The following is a 19045-nucleotide window of genomic DNA, read 5'->3' on the forward strand; positions in this document are numbered from 1 at the left end:
GACCACACCCCAAACTCACCTCCTAATATTAATTTTACCATCAAAACAACACAATTGAGTCTTTTTTGGGGGGGGCGATTATAATATGGATTTAAATATGAACAATGTGGATGCACTGGTGGCCTTCAGGCTAGCTGCAAGCAACAAGCCTAAGAATAGCAACAAGGGGGTACGTGGGAGGGGGGGCCCTGTGGCCCCTTAAAAGGCTTGTAACCAGAAGCTCCAGAATGCTTTGGTGCCCAAGCACATGCGGCCAATATAGACCTGTCGTCTTACTGCAACACATTTTATGCAAGCCGCCGACGGCTTGCTTTAACTTTGATCTGCAAGTACCGAAAATAAAAGTCGATAATGAATAAAAAGCACTAAGAGGATTTCAGAAGATGAAAAGATCAATATGATGTGTGTGGGTGCCATGTGACCACCTGTGGTGTTAAAAATAATCATAACAATAGGCTGGAAGATCAAATGTGTGTGCGAGGTGGTGATGAGATAGTTATCAATCCCTTGATTAAGATTTTTTTTTTTTTTTAACGCAGGTGTTTTGTGTGGTGTCTTACCTGTAGAGGGCGCCACAGTTCCACAGGCAGACTGGAAAGGTTAAGCAGATCACCTGTGTCTTGTGCAGATGTGTCATCATCATCATCAATCATCATCATCATCATCATCATCATCATCATCGCTTGCCTCAATGGCGGGCACGCTCTCGACATAGACGCACTCACACACGACAACATCAGCATCACATCTTCTCACACAGTGAAGCAACCAGTTTATTTAGAAAAATAAATAAAAACTACCATCGGAGACATTTTTTTTTTTGTACAAAGAATAAACAAAATGGGGCTTAGCCTTCCGTGATCCTTTACGATATTTACAGTCCCCTCCTCAAGGACTATGGGGACACCAAAACTATAGCTCTCTTGATGTAAACAATGCATGTAGTGTTGAAGCAATAGCCACCGTGTCCCAATATATTTGTCCATATAGTGCAGAGTTGGGCAAAGGATGACGGGCGAGTATTTACAGACACATTAATTTCGCTTTTTTTTTTTTTCCCTGAATGTATTTATAATTTTTTATTTATTCATCTCATAAAATTATTTATTGTTAACATTCAGAAAGGTATAAACACTATATTTGGACTTAATTAATTCTAAATAATGACCTGAAAAATAAATATACCTGTTGGGCCATCTTCTCCCTCTTGTGCATTTTTTTTTTTTTTTTTTTTAAATGCTATGCATATACGTACTTCTTTCCAGGCTTGAGACAGCAGCCACCGTGCGTAAATCGGGAACTAACGCGGAAAGAGCAAAGCGACGTGAGCCATTCAAATGCAAATGATAGAAACCTTGCTCTTTCTTGACAGTTGTGAATGTCACTAAAATTGGCGAAAAGCACACTTGCTGACACAATATCTTACGAAGCGGATGTTTTTGTCAGCATTATGAATGAGAGTATTTTTCAAAATGATATTGAATGTAATAAATCTAGTACAAAATAAATCAGAACACTGTGCTTCCGTGGCATCACAAAGGGGAAAGAGCAGCAATTATATTAATTGTGCCTGTACATTTTTTTTTTTTTTTTTTAAAGACTGGATTATTTTTAGTCCTTCTGTTTCTTTCAACTGTGCCAGAAGCGATCATCATGTATGGCTGATGCAATTTTTCACACATCCATCACAGGACATGTACACTGCACCTGTGCTTGCTCTGGATTTTTTTTTTTCCCCAATTGCAGGTTTATTTATAGGGTCCGACCAACATGAATTTTTTGAGGTAGATGTCAATTCAAATATTTAGTTCTTATGACCAATTTTTTTTTTTTGTATCTTAACAATAAACAATAATTTAACACTAAAGAAATAATTTACAGGCAGGACATTTGTCTTTTAGGATTTGCTTAAAAATAGGTAAAAAATTGATCATTTTGGTGGGGGAGGTTTGAGTTATTTTTCTTTTGTGTAAAGGAGAAAAAGGCAAAAATCAGAGCCCCAAATCTCTCCAAAAATTGTCAAATTTTTGCAGATTGTAAAAGTGCTAATATCACCCCAATGGGTTGGGTCTGACTTATTTGTAATTGTTCTGTGCAAAAACTTTTTGTGCGCCAACTACATTTAAGTCATCTACTCATCCAGGATGAGTGCTGGCGCTTTAAATTAGCACTGCTAACAGTTGGCATACCGCTTGTGGAAAAAAAAAAGGATCACACACGTCTACCCGTCCAATGATGCTCACGCCGTCGCAGAGGGCGCGTCCAGTCGGGCGATGTCCAGCGACGCCTTAGCGACGGGGCTGAAGCCTTTGCTGTGGTTGCCATGGAAACCAGGGGGGCTGTGAAGTATGGACGGGCTGGAAATGGAGGTGACAATGACGGCGGGCGTCGGCTTGTGGATGAGCCGAGGGCCAAATTCGTCCGCTGCTTGGCACAGCTGAGAAACATAAAAAACACCGTGAGTATTCTGAAATACGAAAACAATCTTTTTTTTTTTTTTTTTAAATGTTGTTTACTTCATCTTCTTTTATGTAAAAAAAAAAAAACCTTTTCAAGTCCTTTCTACATGAGGAATAAAGGTGCTTTGAATTGGACTATTGGAACAAAAGCTTGTGATTTCATTCATTGCAAAGGTCAAAGCCGCCTAGAGGTTCAAAGTAAAATAGCCGCAGGGGGTCTAAAGTTTGGCTGGGGGCTTTGAATTTTGATTTTATCACCCAGACGCATATTGTCATGGAAATTGAGAATGGTCTGCAGGGAATGAGAAGAAAAGAAATCACATTATAATGTATATCAAAAGTTGAATCCTTGACAAATGCAAACGTCACCCTATTTTTTTTTCCATTTCCAAACTTCAAATAACACTGAAATGTTTTTAAATTGCAAGAAAAGTTGCATGTGACTTGACGCTTACACTGGCAGGGAGGTGACTCTTTGGCAGGAAACCGAGGTCCGACATGGAGATGTCCTCTGCTTCCATCACGCTCTGTGCACAGGCAAACAGATTGTTACTCTTACTTTGAAACAAAAAAAAAAAAAAGGAAGTGTCAGAAAAGGGAGTTGCCAGGCGGGATTATCACATGAATGTGCCGAGAGCAGAGATTAGGGAATGCTCTCGTATATTACAGATGGTTGAATATAAGACCCCAAAAAAAAAAAAGTCAAAGGTCAGACAGAAAACATTAAATGTTGCCGTTGCCGTCTCGCTCGGACCAATAAGCGAGCTGGGTGGAAAGGCGTCATCCGAGCTGTGGATTAAGTCTGAAACTCCCAGATTACTGGATTAGTCTTTGGACCCGGTGTAATGGAGGCCTCGGGGAACCTGGCCCCTCTATGTGTGTGTGTGCTTTGGGTGAACTAAGATGATTACGTGAAGAGACGGAAATGGTCCATATGGCAGATGCCCCACATTGCAAGAAACATGTGAGGCCCTGACAGGTTGCTGATTAAAACTATAAGCAACCAAAAAAATGAAAACAGAAAGAAAAATCAAGTTCAATGGAATCAACTATGACGCATGGAAAACAAAAGTGTGAGCCATGTGATGGTGCTGCAAAGCAATGTGACCTACTTGATGACAAGACCTTTCTGTCTTGAGTCAGCCGCTCTTTTGTCAATTCAGCGTGCTCAATTGGATTCAGGTCAGGGGATTGCGTCATATTTCACTTTGATCATCGTTCATCTTGGGAATCCATTGGCTGCGACTTCCAAGCCCTTACCTTTAACCTCTGGCTGGAGCGTCGCCCATGTTTGACATCACACGACACCTGAGGGTTGGCAGACGCCCGGAAGGAGCCGTCGTCCTCGATGTCGGAGAGGTGGGCCTGAAGAGGAAACGCCACGGCCACCGATGAGGCGGGACGGAGGCGGAGGGGGCGGGGCTACGACGCCGACATACCATCATGAGACACGAGCGACACTCACTGATTCGCTGTCCGACTGCGAGGAGTGGGCGGGCTTGCAGTGGCGGTTGCTCTCCGATTGGCTGGTGAGCGTGGAGCGGCGGGTGGACTGGAAGCTGCTGCTGCCGAAGCGGTCGCGCACACGCACGCACAGCAGCGCACGCATGTAGGGCACGTAGCGGCTGAGCGCAGACCTGCCACATTCAGATACGATGAAATTTGGATGTTACAGGGAATTATTTTCCTGGCGTACCTGTACTTGGGGTGCGTGATTGCGTAGATGATGGGATTGTGGATGGCCGACGCTTTGGCGATCACTGCCGGGACGGAGTTCATGTACGGGGTCAGCAGGTCTGCGTACCTACAAGGAAAAAATGAGGGAGGGTCAGACAGATGTTACATGTGGCAGCTGGGTGCTTAGCGTTGGAGCTCGAGTGTTAATCTCCTATAATCTAACTATTACACGCGTGTTGACACAGATGTTTTTTTTTCAAGGGCCACATTTGGGCTGGTATCCAAAAATCAGAAGACGCCGACACGCTGTGTTGTGCGTGACACTCACACCTACCCGGCGAAAGCGGTGAGCGCCGTGCAGGAGTAGGGCGCCCAGGAAATGATGAAGAGCAGAATAACGATCAGCGCGATTTTGGCCATCTTCCACTCGCTCTTCATCTTGCGGAACCTCTTGGCAGTCTCCCTGGAGCCCTCACAGTTGATCTTCTCGAAGGCCCTGCCCGGCGTTAGCGACGTTTAGCATTTAACCTTTAGCAACTTGCGTTCATCAGAGATGGATTTTTACTGACCGAGTGGTGTGTCGGATGGCCCTGAAGATGCAGCAGTAGCAGAAGATGATGACAAACAGCGGGATGAAGAAGACAAAGGTGAAGAGCAGCATGGTGTAGGAGCGCACGGCCGGCGTGAACGTCATGTAGTCCCACGAGCAGGACGTCATGAGACCCTCTGGGACGTAAGCGCCTGGATTGTACAGTGCATACAATAAATATACCGACAGAGTCTGACTAAATTCATATTTGGTTCCTCAGGGCTCTGTCTTTGGTCCTCTTGTTTTCTGTTTCTTTTTAGGATTATACAAAAATAATTATTTTGTCCTTTTTTTGAAAAGGTTGTTCTTAATTTGTCATAATAATTTTTCCACAGCACTACACGTTTTTGGTGATCCAGAAGTATCCTTTGGTCAAAAGACATCTTTCTTCTTTTCTGCTCGCCATCTCTCAAAACCTGGCCGCCTGCATAATTGCCAGCAATTATGGGAATTATTTCCGGGCATTAATAAACATCCATTATATTGTGCTTGCGTTTCTGTGACATTTCCGGAGAAAATGGGGATGGCGCAAAAAGAACAATTTTCACCAACTCAGTGTGTGTTAAGCAACCGCGCGGGCGTGATATCATCCAATTGCTTTCGCACTTGACTGACGTGTTGACATACGTTAAAGGCGGCTAGCACGTCGGCGACGCGCGCTCACACACAGACAGACGTGCGAAGTTGATACTCACTCCAGCCGAAGAACGGCGGCAAACTCCAGCCCATGGAGTAGAGCCAGGCCACCGCCACGATGCTCAGCGCTTTCCTGCGAGACATGGACCCCAGCGAAGCCAACGGCCGCGTGATCACCACGTAGCGATCCACGGCGATCACCATCAGCGTCATCATGCTGCAGATGCCGAAAAGGGCGCCGCAGAAGGCGTACAACTCGCAGCCTACGCCGAGACAAAAAAAAGATTTACCGTCACAAAACACACGGGACAGGTAATGTACGTCATTCGTCGAGCAAACGCACAACTTGGTCGCTCGGAAAGACTCACACACACACAATCTGTCGTCAGGTGCGTATAAAAGTGCATCCGGATGGTGCCGACTGACATATGGGCGCAGAAACGAGTCATTCGGTCCTGAGGCTGTTTTGACAAAATTTGAATAGATTTGTCTCTCGACGATCATTTGCAAACTTTGCCTCCGCGCTAGAAAAAAACAAATGGCTGACAATTTCACATCACCCACCTGTCTAGTTTGCTTGCTTCAAATTTAGTTGCGAGTGTCGGAAATGAATATTTCAAGGAGCCCACAAAATGTCCAGATTGACGCCTTCTTGGGGTTTAATCGTGATGGAATTTCCCGTTGATGGGCAAAATCGACTACAGGGGTTGAATTTGGAAAGCGGTGAGCGTGCAGAAAGATGTGAGCCAACATGAGGTCCAGATAAACGGTCGTCACAGTCAGCAGGATTAAAAACGGGAGGCCGGTTTCCAATTTGATGGGCCGTACGAACAGCTCAAAGAAACAAACATTACTTTTATGATCCGCATCTGACATAAAAACAGCAACATAAACCAGAACGAGCAATTACGTCACCCGCCGTGGGGAGAAGTTTGACAGTGGCGGTAAAGTGGACAACAGCGCCACATAAATAGGAGATAAAAATTCATCGTAAAAAAACATTCCTAGCGATGACACTGAGCGGAATGGATGACAGGATGAATTTACATGAATCGGATTCATGGAAGTTCCGTTTTGAATTCATTGAAGTCGTATCTCAAGGCAACGCAACAGGAATGTCGTGTGCTGCCAATTCAGAACGAACGGGACAAAAGAAAAAAAAAAAATGGAGATATGGACATTATTTTCCGGCGTGTTTTTTTTTTTTTTTTTCTCATTTTGGCTCACATTGCCTTAACTTTGCTGAATAAAATCTTTTGTTTCTTTTTTTTTTTCTCTCTCCAGTCTACATTGATGAGGCGGTGTCGGGGATGGCTCGTCTTCACGAAGGTCACGACAGCTCCTGAAGGAAAACGCCGCTGCTGACTATCACTGATCCTCTCTATCTGCACTCCCGCTGCGACACCGACACAAACCACACACAAACGCGAGAGACAACACACACACACACTGCACGTGATGGAATCAGGAGTCCCGCAGCCGCGTTGCTAGACGTAAGTGATGATGACAGCGCGCAAGACTCCGATGGAATTTTAACAGCGGGCAAAACGACGCCGGCGTGAATCTCAATTTACAGTGCCGTCCATCGAGGTTACCTCTCTTGCCGAAGATCCACCTCTTGTACATGCTGCTGACAAAGAAGATGGGCGCCTGCGTCATGCTCATGAAGAAGTCGGTGATGGCCAGGTTGATGATGAAGATGTTGGACGGCGTGCGCAGGCTACGGCTCCTGCCAGCAAATCAGTTTGTCAGTTTGTCATTCACAAATTTGAGGAACTCAAGAGGCGTGTGTGTACCTGCAGAAAGCGTAAATGACCAGAAAGTTTCCCAGGATGCCCGTGATGCCCACAACGAGGATGACCACCCCGATGGTGTAGTGCGCGTGGTCTGGGACGTCCACCGTCGGAAACGGGTAGCTCGGAGCCGCGGCGCCCTGGGCGACAAAAACACCAAACAACAAAACTTAAGTGACATTACGACGACATCAATCCAAATTACAATCCAAAGGTGCTCATACGGGAGTTCAGCATAACTGCCCCAACTGTTTAATCGTGATATAAACATCTTCATTGTGGCATAATTATCTTCACAAACAGGAGCTACGGTGCCCATTAAGGTTCATTAAACTGCATGTGGCCACTGTTTTCATCACTTGCTAATAAACTACAAACTGTTCTCCAAGGTTAAAGACTCGGTAAAATGAGTTCAGAAAGTTGTTTGAAAACAATTTGTACATGTTTAAAGAGCGTTGTTGAAAACCAGCAAAGAATGGCGTAATGGAGTTCCAAAAATTTTACTTAACACAATGACAAAAAGAAATTGTGAAAAAAAATAAAGATAAGACCCGAATCAGTACTCATAATTATTTTCACTGTACAGGGATTAAAAAAAATAAATAAATGTTAAAACACATCAAAATTAATGAGAAATAAAACCACATAAAATCAATAAAATAAAATTCCAACTAAAAGAACCACAGAAATAAAATCATACAAATCTAAAACACCAGCAAGTGGCCCATGTTAATGGCAAAAAAAAATCCACTTTGGACTCCCGTATAAAAAGTGCACACTCAGTGGCTCAATTTCATTAGCAACAATAATGCAATATGGAGCGTAACGACAAGAGACAAAAAGGAAGTTGTAATCATAGCGAGACTTGTTGCTATGGCGAACATTTTGACCATGACATTGCTTGAACAAAAAGACGTATGTAGGCCTCCCTCGCGTTTGTGACATTGAAATTAATCGCTAAAACACAATTTTGGTCGAGCCGAATCAGGGTGGCTCGCTCGTACGGGAGCTTTAATTACTCGCGATTGTTCATAGAAATGAGAAAGCGACTCAACAGACGAACATCCTGCCACTGATATAACAATTTATATGCACGACAATAGAGAAGATGAGCGCCTGTACAAGAGCCGTGTCCAATACAGGAAAAATAACAAGGCTCTTGTATTATTGTGTGTCTGCAGGTGGGCATAGTGCATCCGCGCAATCATGCGGCGAGACATATTTTCCGTATTGATGCTATAGGTAATTATACATCCAAGGTCAAGCACTATATGAAGCGCACAAAATGAACAAACCGTAGAAACATATCTATGAAAAGAAACAGCGAAATAATCATTGCTAAAACGTAGAATTATATATTATATTATGTTGCAGTGGCTGACAATAATATCAATTTTTTTTTATGAACGCTTAGACCCACTATGCTACTGTAAATCAATGTTGGGCATGATTGTGGTACTTGCCAAGTATTATTTTTAGGTCACACTTGTTTGATTAAGACGCTGAAAGATGGAGGGGGGTACTCAGTTTGTGTCGGACAATTCCAAGTAGCTCAAATGGCCATAAAATGGCTGATTTAAAATAAAATGGCAGCCCGTGTGTCTTTTCAGGCATGGCTGTTTTCTGGTGGGTTTACTCACAAAAGACGTGCCTACCGAATTTCATGCTGCTTCGGGGTGCAGTTTTTTCTGTTTTTGCTCCGATACATTTCCACAAGCATGGTTACACCTGCAAAGTCGTAAAATTGGCCATTTGTTTTGACCGTTTTGTTTGCAAAATGCTCCCATGATAGCCACTTTGAAATATAATAGCGGTTTGGCTTCCACGATTTTGTTGTCAAACACGTTTTTAGGGAAGTTTAGAAAAACTTTTGAGGATGAAAGAAAGAAAGGAGATTTAAAATAAAATCTATAAATGTCTAATGTGCATTTCTACTAATGAGATATTGATTGCGGCTATGCAGCCGTATAGTAGCCAGAGCTAACAAGCTACTCGTTAGCTTTGCTTTAGCAATTAATCAAAAGCGGGGCATCGAGTTGGCATTCAAAGAACTGCTTGATTAATGTCTATTTCTGGCCTGCTCCTTGCTTAAGAGGCTTTTTCTTTTTTTAAGAATAAAAGGGTGTGCAATGCTCTGACAAATCAGTGACCCCCAAAATTTAATTATGTGTCACACGTCATTAATCCACTGGGAACGCCTTGGGATCCCCCGGGATGAGCTGGATGAAGTGGCTGGGGAGAGGGAAGTCTGGGAGTCCCTCCTGAAGCTGTTGCCCCCGCGACCCGACCCCGGATAAGCGGAAGAAGATGGATGGATGGATGGATGGACGTCATTAATCAAGCCCCTCACACTCATGTTTTTTGAGCGGCTACCCAAACGTCATTTGTTTGCGCTCGCAGGATGTGAATCATCCAACAGTGCTTGCTCCACAAACCTTCTTGCACATTCCAACATTGTGTCTTTGAGACACACACACACATGCATGTTTTCAATTCCACTCACCGGGGAATCTAGAGGTGAGCAGAAAAGAAGCAAAAACCCGCTCACCCTGCCCAACAACAAAAGCTGACCAATCCTCGAGTTGTTGGACCAAAAATACCATGAAACTGAATAAAAACGGTTGAACCAGGAGCTTCTGAATATTTGGTTCATTTGACAATTTTTTATTAAAACTGTTGAACCAGGAGCTTCTGAATATTTGGTTCATTTGACAATTTTTTATTATTATTTTTTAATTTTAGATAACGTGCCGAACTAAATATTTCTCAGAATTAATTAAATTAGACTTTTTTTTTCTTTTTCAAATTTGAGAAACCATCTCTGAATTAATTAAATTTCAGACTTTTGAAGCTCAACTTTGCAGCATGACAGCTCTCACTCAAGTGAGTCTATTATGCAGAGCAGTCAGCTTCCCTGACAAAAAAAAAAAGAGGACTTTCCTCCAGGGTGAGGAGGAGGAGATGATGGGAGGGGAGGGGGGGTGATTCTTTTTAGAGTCACAAAGCAAAACATCCGCCCTGCTGCTGCTTGAATGCACGCTCTTGTCAGCTTTTCTGTGACACAGCGGCAAAGCGAGTTACGCTGAGTACAGCGCTGAGGGGTCAGAGAACACGCGTCCTCACAGACTCAAATCCTGAGGGGCTTTTTTTTTTGCCACATGCCAACACCCAGCACAGCTGCTTTGCGAGAAGAGAAACAAGTCACCGCATCTATTCAAGATCCCTGTGAATGATGGCAGGGGGAGGATGGATGGATTTCGTCATTCATTCATGGATGGGGGGGGAAAAAGCAAAATTGATCTCATCCACCAAGCGCGCGATTGTTCTACTCACGGCTGTGGAGAGCGGGACCAGCTCCATGAGCCGGTGAGGCGGACTGATGGAGCTCACGTTCCACGGAGGGTCCGGCGTGGGCATGCCGGGTCCGATCGGCAGCCGGGAGTCCATTCCTCCGCTCGCTCACTGCATGCGTGTAAAAGTGCCAGCTGAGAGGACGGGCGACGTGAGCGCTACGCGTTCATAGTGAGCGAGCGGGAGTGGAGTCCAAGTGTGACTTACGTGGGCTGATGTTGGGGGCGGGAAGTGGGTGAGGTCGAGGGGAGGGAGGGGGGGTGAAGTTGCGCGTCTCGCGTGCTCTCTCTTTTTCCTCCGTGCGACATTTAATCACATATTCACAGATTTCTCGGCAGTGTGTCAGTAGGTCTGCTTTCTAGTTTTCATCCTCGGCGGTGATGTCCGCCAAACGACATCTCACGCAGACACCCGCCAGGGCTGCAGTTATTGAATCATTTGCTACTCGGATATAACTCAATCAAAAAAAATGTAGGATTTAGATAAGAAGAAAATAACACATTTTCCTTAACTCTATCAACTCCACTTTTTTTCGATTTTTTTTTTGAAATGGGAATGTGCCTCGGCCAGGAAAGCGTTGGCGCTCAGGAGATCCAAGATGACATTTAAGCTGCCGGCAGCAGGAAGATAAATTGGGCGGTGTCAAATACCTGGGAGGGATGAGAGAGATGGGAAGCATGGAACGTCTTCCGGATGCGCTTCATCACCGCTCGGCCGTTTATCGCGTCTGACCTCCACCATCAATCTGGATTCACGTCCACAACCGACAATTTAACCCCTTGACCTCGTCATCCACTTTACCGATTACGTAACGCCACGTTCCTCGAGGTGGCCATTTTCAAAAAATGGGATTGGACCTAATGGGAGAAAAAGAAAAATGACAATATTATTCTTTCAAATAAATACAAAATAATCATTTTTGCAAAAACGCAAGAAAAGTAACAAATGAAAACAGATGAATGCAATAGTGACACTTTTATTGGAAAAAAAGAAAAAAAAGAGCAAAGTCCGTTAACCCACTTTCCCGTTTACATAACGCACAGACTGTTCAATTTGCTTCAATAATACGAAGCTAATGCCACCAAATACCGACTAATTCTTTGTAATGCGCCCTAACTCGCCGAGCTTGATCGTCGCCGCGCCTCTGGAAAGCCACGAGAGGAAAATCGGGATCGGAGATCAAATTCCCGAGCTGTGGGAAAAACGCTCACACTCCTCACAAGAAAACAACAGGCATGGCGGGCCTCACGCCGGTTAGGAAGACGAACAATCTTTGCGACACGAGCAAGTCTCCCGTTCCGCTTAAATGCCTCGCCTTTGATTGTATCGTCGGCGACGATCATTCCGATTGCGTGCTAATCGGCAAATCGGTACAGGAAACCAAAGTGGACTAGGAGATAGTTAAAAAGCAAAGAGACCACATTATCTTGGCAATTAAGCTCTGCCGCCCCGCTGAATAAATTAATCGGCCGGGTAATCGCCCCTCGCTTTTATTAACGGCCGTTTCCAATTCTGCCCAATGAGGCCGCAAATGGTTCTTGGTAGGCAGCGAAAATGACATCACGTGTCATATTGGAATTTGATTTGGGTTTGTTTTTCCAAGCAAAAAAATAGATATTGAAGTTGGAACAAAACAATGAGTCCCTTTCTGACCTATAATTGGGTTATTTATGACTCAACTATTGAAAAACACTGATTGTTTGCGGTCTCTATGGCTGGAACAAATTGACGACGCTCTACTTTTTGGGTTGACTGTATCCAGGAGGTGTCATGTGAACACAGCGAATTAAATTCAGTACACTTAGCGGCAGCGGCGGCGGGAGCCCGGAGCGGCCACTCAGCTGACTGCCAAGTCACTTTGTTTTACAGTCAAGAAAGACTGTTAGCATTGCCGCGTCCTTTCCGCTAATGCGGGCCCGCCGGCTCTCGGGGGGGAAATTGGGACATTCCCACAAAGATCTCAAAGATGATGTGAGACTGGCCAATCGCAGCGCGACCTTGTGATGCAATTCCCAATTGTGTTGCGTTTCAATCCCGTCAAATAGACTTCTTGGAACGTTCTCATTTTTACCTTCTTTCCATTGCCGGTCATGGGATGCATCCACTGATCGTGTACTTCACACATTAGACATGGCCGATAAAGGAATTACAGATCAATCGGACTTGTGTGTGTTTTTATTTTTTTTTCCACTAACAAGTCGTTCGCTGACAAGACACTAAATATAACCGTCTCGTGTCTTGGGTTCACAAGTGGAGGTCACATGGAAAGATATTTTTCACAAGCTCTCCGCTGCAACTTTGTGCCGCATGAGAGGCCACCGAGACGTGAAAACAAGCAAAGACACTTGTGAACGGCAAGGTGACATGTCAGCGAGCCCCGACTTTTAGTCCTGCATGTAAATAAATAACGTGGCTTTGGAGTGGGCTCATTTGTCACATGGTGACAACGAGAAGTTTTGATTGGCTGTCCGTGCATACATAGCTTATGTTGTGGATTATTGGCATGGGCTCAATCCCATATTAGTATTCATTAATTCATTCGTCTGCACTGGTGGTAATCCCTTTAGCCGCGGATCGCCGCTATTCACATCGCCGTGTCACATGTCTCGACGCTTGTTAGCCTTCTCGCGCCTTTTCGCCATCTGGACGTAAGTGTGGCCAACCTGCTGTCCTCCGACACACAGATGGCATCATTTTGCACGTGCCAGGCCAAATAATCGACTTTTGGATATATATAGTATATATATATATATATTTGGAGGATTTTTTCAAATTTTATTTAATTTTTAGTATTTTATCGATTTTTATTTAATTTTATTTATTATCTGGGAATTTCCATCCATCCAACCTAGGATTTGTTGTGTCCATCAAAATCGATTTACCGATTCCAACTTTTCTTCACTGCTCATTAGAACTCAGGTCACATTCCGCTGTATGTTTTGCATCGCACATGTGCAGGCATGCATGAGGATTTGTTATTTATTTATTTATTTATTCGCGTGATTATAATTCCTCAAGGGGAAATCTATTTTACACCCCGCTGTATGTATTGGGTTACGCGCCACGTGCGTGCACAAAACGCAGGCGTGCGAGGAGTTGTCGGCGTGACTGCGATGCACAAACATCCTTCAAACGGGAGGGATCGGGGAAGGGGGGGGGGGGGGGGGGTGTTAGTGCGCTTTGCTTGACAGTAGCCAGAAAGCAGAAAACAGTATTTGCCTTTGTCCGCAGTGGGACTCGAAGCGGGATTCTCAACCTCTTCGTTTGAATCACAACTACTCGAAAGACGGATCTACAGTGGCGACATTAAGCATTCCCACTGAGTCATCTAACATTCGACGGGTTTTCCCGACCTCAGCGACGTTCGGTGTATTCCTGTTGTCTTTCGAGATGAAGAAAGTGGATTTATAATTAAATGCAAGCGCGAGACAGGAAAAATGCTAATCTAATGCTAATGTAATCTTTGATAAGGATTAATAAGGAAAGTGGGGGGGGGGGGGGATAAAACATAAGTGACGCAGAAGCCAAGGAAGGATGGAAGTTGCTCTTCAAACAAAACATTGCAACCTGACGGGCAGGTTGAGGCCGTGTTGGCATGGTAACCATTTCATTCATACTGCCTTTTGTGACAAACAAGAGCAGACCACTGCTGAGGTTTTGGGTGGGAAACCGGGCGATGGACTGGAGGACATGACATGAGGGCAGAAGAGTTTGAGCCCCCCCACCCCGTACTGACGTGTGGACAAATCTTCCCCACTGAGATGTTCAAGCAGGGCGGAGGACTTGAAAGGTTTTCTACTTTGTCTTGACAAGCAAGCAATTACTGAAATGACAACACGAGGAAAAGAAAAATTGGCAGACGTGGAATAGAGTGAAAATTGAGTCGCACGTGTTAAAGAAGCAAAAAAAAAAAAAAAAAAAAGACCTCGCTCGCTGCAGCTGTTAGTTGGAATCAAATGCTTTAAGGACAAAAATTGCTCTGATTGAAGCCCACTTCATAAAATGCAACAGAGATTTTTTTTATATAGTAAGCCTGCATTCATATCTCCATCATCCATCTTTCTTGGTCAGCAAGTGGAGGACAAGATTTCTTGGTTAGAAAAATTGATTGAAGGAGAAAAAAAAAAAAAAAAAACAGCATACAGAGACAATTTGAAAAGCAGAAAAAATTACTAACAATGTTTCATTAATTTCACAATGTTGGCTAATTGCTAAAAATCAATAAAGTTTGGGAAGTAGTTTTTCCAGTCATATGTTTAGACAGTTCCACACTATTCATGACAATCTTTTTTCTCTCAAGGTTTTCCAAGCTCGATTGGCTTTTGCACACCGAAGACCGAAACGCAATCGAGCACGAGTAATGCAAGTGGGTTGTTATGGCGATGGGACAGGCTTGTTGTTCCATGCACGCGTTCATTCATCAGAAGAGAAAGCGTCACGCGCAAGCGAGCCCAAAGTTGGCATACCAAGGGACGGCGCACAAAAATAGAAGACATATTTTCCTTTTTTTTTTTTCCACAATTTTTAACAGGGAAATCACGTCCGAGATTGCGGCAGAGGGACGCCGGGTTAAAAATAACTCGGCGGTTTCTATTTAACGCCGCCGTAGTCTCCTCCTCCTCCGATGCTATTTTTAGAGGACGTGAGCGTCTGTCTGCCACTTGGCCGCACGTGAGAACCCGCGCACGTGCGCTTCCTGTCTTCCCGTGACGGAAGCAAAGAGCGAGACGGCTGAGGATGCTGCTATGAATGAACGAAAAGGAAGATGGATGCAACCCAAATGAGGTTTTCAAACAAAGATTAGAGTTTGAAAGTTGGGCTCGGAGTAGTTAAAATTACGACTTTAAGTCTTGGAGCCGAGTTACGGTTTCATGTGTTTGAAGTTAAGGTTTTAACTAAGTCCTACAATGTGTAAGGTGTGCATTTACCTTTCACTAAACCCCAGCAGACGCCGTGGCAACCTCCTCTCGACATTTCATTAGGTACCCCTGCAACGCACAAAAGATATTATTGCTTATATTTTGCCAAATATTTGCAACCTTATTTCCATGCTTCACAGAATGAAGACATTTAAAGGCATTCATAAACAATTTAATCAGATTGAAAAGTAAAGAAATAAAATACATCTTGGGCTGAGTTTCATTTCCCTTGTCATTCATTTTGTTCATTTATTTTAATTATGCAGCAGGGGTCGCCTGGCACCCGGCAAATAACTACATGGACCCCATTACTAAAGTGGCTTTGTTGTGTGTTGGTGACATTATACAAAAACGCATTGAAGCTGCTTAGCAACACCCTGATGACTACTAAGAAATGTCAACTCACTCCAATTAGCAGAAAAAGAAGGGTGACATTATAATGGCAATGCAATCGAGTGACTAACGAGTGAAACAGGTTTGCTGCCATCTAGTGGCACGTATAAAAATTAAATTTTGCAATTCCAGTGCGGACAAGGCGGTGACAGCCGCCAAAGTGTAGCTGTGCTTTGTGGCCACTAGATGGCAGTAAACACACGCTGCCAAGACAGAGTTGGCTTTTTGTGCAAACAAAAGCAAAAAGAGAGAATTGAGTTTGTTGATGTTGCACTTCCCTAAAAATAAAACTATTGTTTTGTGACTGTGTAAATTCTTAAGAATATTTCGTTCATTGCAAACAGTTTATCAAGTTGTTTTAATATGTGATAGGCATCATTAAAAGTTTGTTTAAACAAAAAAAACTTTTGTTTTGCATTTTATTCCTTTAAACAAATTGGATCCCAACTGTAACCTTCAAGCCAAGATACAGTACAGTCCCTAATTAAATGTCCAAGCCCCCCCGGTCTTGTTTGGACAGACTTTGAAAAAGGAGTATGACCCCCATCCCTCCACCCCCCAGCCTGGATCAGCTCCCAAAAGGCTAAAATAACTCACTATTTATGTGTTTTCAACTCGTGATCCGGGCGTGCCATTGTGTTGGATATGTGAATGACATCTTTGTCATCCTCCACAGTGGACGGTTTGATGGTGCCTCCCGGATGGGGGGCGGGACCCCTGAAAGATGGGGGGGGGGGTGGGGGACAACCAACTACGGTTCTATAATTGACATGCTTATTTTTTATCCACACGCAAATTAGCATGACGCGTTAAACAAGGTCTAAAAGAACATGTGGGGTGACAATTGGGGGGAGGGGGGGGCTGAACGGGAGGGGGGTCATGGCATAACACGCAGACATCAACAAAGATCCTCTCTGTCTCCGTCTTGTTGAAAGTGACAATGTCCCCCACGACAACAGTTGCCTTTAGTGACTTTTTTTATTTTTACAACCACTTAAAGGGCGTAAATATGTGTCACTGTGACTACTTGCACAATTAACAAGAAAGAGGTGGGCGGGTCCGAAGTCTTCCACTGTTGTTGTTATCATAACACAAACCACAACTAACTGTCAAATACATGCCAGCCCGCGGAAAAATCAACAAGCAAGTTAATTGTTCAATGTGCTTTTGTGCGTTTGGCAGCTGAGCGACGCAGCTGCACGGCGGCCTCGTCTCTTGGGTGCAAAGCAGGCCTGTAAAAGCTCGAAGCTTTTGCGCTCACCTGATTGAGAAGACTCGCACCCCGGAACAAGCGAGCCAGTGTGCTGGTTCGAGCGGGCCGGGCCGCAGGTGGCTCATGGCGTGCCAGCGCTGATTTGTCCTCGACACAAACGAGGCGTCCCGGCAACGCCGGCGCTGCTCTGGGAATGACCGAAGGGAATTAAATGTAAGACTTGTGAAACAGCGATGGCAACAGACACAATATTAGGTACACCTGAACCATTTCGCCTCGGCACGTGCACTCGGGGTTAGCCCGTTGTTATTTCCCCCAAAAAAGTTGTGCGTGTCCGGGCACTCGCGGGCGTGCGCGGTCCCGCTCGGCCGTTCACACGGCCGCTGTTTGCACGGCAAATTATTTCCCAGTCGGCGCGGCTCGTCCTCTAAACAAACGTCCCCCGAACGCATGAGAGTGTTTGCTTAAAAAACGTGTTAACTGGTGCGTACTGGACACATTGTGGTTTTTCTAGGATGTGTTTCGAACAAAAGTTTGTCGGAATAAGCCCCTGCTCGCACAGACAGGCAAAAAGAACACACTGGATCCTTTCAGCAGACCCACGGGGGAAACTGGAGGGAGAAAAAAAAAAATAATCAAACGAAGTCATTTTGTGATTCTTTGCGCCCCTTTCCAGGAATTATTAGGTTACATTGTACTTGGAAACTTGGGCCTATTACACAATTGTAGAATATTCGTGAAGAAACGATGCGAATTGCGTATGCCGTCACCGTTCCGCTCTTTTGGTTGCTGCTGGGTTTTTCTTGTGTCGCTCACTCCTGGCGTATTTGTCTCGATCAACAGACATAATGGCGCTCCATCCATTCCGCTTGAATCAATAAGCACTCTGAGTACAAAGTGTCTCTCGTCCGTCCGTCCAATGAGCGCTAACGTCTCTGCTGAGCTAGCCGGACGCGCGACATCGCCTCCACCTCATTTGTTTCCAATTGGGAGACGTGATGAAGAACACGTGTGCGTCCAAGACATGTGCTATGACTCAAAGCTCTTTCTCTCCCCCTCCGGACATGTATTGTAATCACATGTGATGGCTTTCATTTTGGGTGTAAATATTTGATGGCGCCTTGAAAATATTACTGTGTCGTTTCTTGTAAGCCAAAACAAGAACTGACGTTTAGAAATGGGAACACGCGACAAGGTTTCGGTACAGGAAATGTAAATTCGGGAGAGTTTATCCGTGTTTGCATATTTTTTTTCGGACAAAATCACATTTCTGATTTGAATCGATTTCAAAACATCAATGTTGCACCGCAATGTAAATTTGAACACAAACGGTGAAGTAACACATGTAGAAAGATAATAGAAAAATACTCACCGGCATATATTTTCATCTAGTGTGAAGAACAACTCCTATTACGGCAGTTTATTGCGGCGCTGTGACCATCTCCATATGTTTGCATTATACTGCCCCCAGGTGGTCAAGGTGCACACAGTAGAAGGAGCAGCACCATGTTCATGGAACTGAAGCAAAAAAAGTAAAAACTGTTTACATATATTAATTATTAACACATTAGAAAAGTTTGTGGCGTTTTTTTTTTTGGGGGGGGGGTACAGCTTGAATTCTTTAATGGCATTTGTTAGATGAGTTTCCATCACGCTGTGTAAAAAGTGCTTTAGAGACTACTCTCACCTTTGTGTTTTTCCACTCAAGTTGTGCTAACTGGCTAAGATCTTTGTCCTGGCCGGGCGCTTGTGGACTTTCAAACCACAAAAATGCGCAGCTCCAAGCTGATTGACGTCACATTCAGCGCCACTTTTCCAGCTCTCGGAGGAGTGCGATGAGGTAAACAGCGAGAAGAAAAACAAGCCGAGGCAGGTTTTTTTGTGAATGGGATTTTTTTCTCCTCTCTTTTTGGTGAATGAAAAACAACTGGAAAGTCCTGCACGAACCTTGAGTCCTTTTGCAGCGGCGCCGATTGGCTGCTGGGAGTCTGGCCCCGCCTCTTTTTTTTCCGCCG

The 19045-nt window shown here is 44.4% G+C and overlaps 1 protein-coding gene across 3 annotated transcripts; it reads right to left on the reverse strand.

The window, feature by feature from the left end:
• Window positions 1-755: 755 nt before the first annotated feature.
• Window positions 756-18900, reverse strand: LOC125991465 (melanopsin-A). 3 transcript variants are annotated; one of them, XM_049759389.2, is made up of 15 exons: window positions 18718-18900; window positions 18403-18548; window positions 17079-17217; window positions 15434-15493; window positions 11156-11362; window positions 7158-7294; window positions 6957-7090; window positions 5421-5624; window positions 4706-4877; window positions 4471-4632; window positions 4156-4263; window positions 3925-4096; window positions 3720-3824; window positions 2915-2986; window positions 756-2437 (listed from the first exon to the last, which is right to left on the reverse strand). In XM_049759389.2, exons 5-15 carry the CDS (start codon window positions 11207-11209, stop codon window positions 2240-2242), a joined length of 1518 nt encoding a protein of 505 aa, XP_049615346.1. In that variant the 5' UTR covers window positions 11210-11362; window positions 15434-15493; window positions 17079-17217; window positions 18403-18548; window positions 18718-18900; the 3' UTR covers window positions 756-2239. The 3 variants fall into 3 exon arrangements, with proteins under 3 accessions (XP_049615346.1, XP_049615345.1, XP_068505584.1); XM_049759388.2 differs by lacking the exons at window positions 11156-11362; window positions 15434-15493; window positions 17079-17217; window positions 18403-18548; window positions 18718-18900 and adding exons at window positions 10488-10616; window positions 10713-10996; XM_068649483.1 differs by lacking the exons at window positions 11156-11362; window positions 15434-15493; window positions 17079-17217; window positions 18403-18548; window positions 18718-18900 and adding an exon at window positions 10488-10996.
• Between the last annotated feature and the right edge of the window lie 145 nt (window positions 18901-19045).

This window comes from Syngnathus scovelli, chromosome 21, assembly GCF_024217435.2.
Source record: "Syngnathus scovelli strain Florida chromosome 21, RoL_Ssco_1.2, whole genome shotgun sequence".
Lineage (NCBI taxonomy): Eukaryota > Metazoa > Chordata > Actinopteri > Syngnathiformes > Syngnathidae > Syngnathus > Syngnathus scovelli.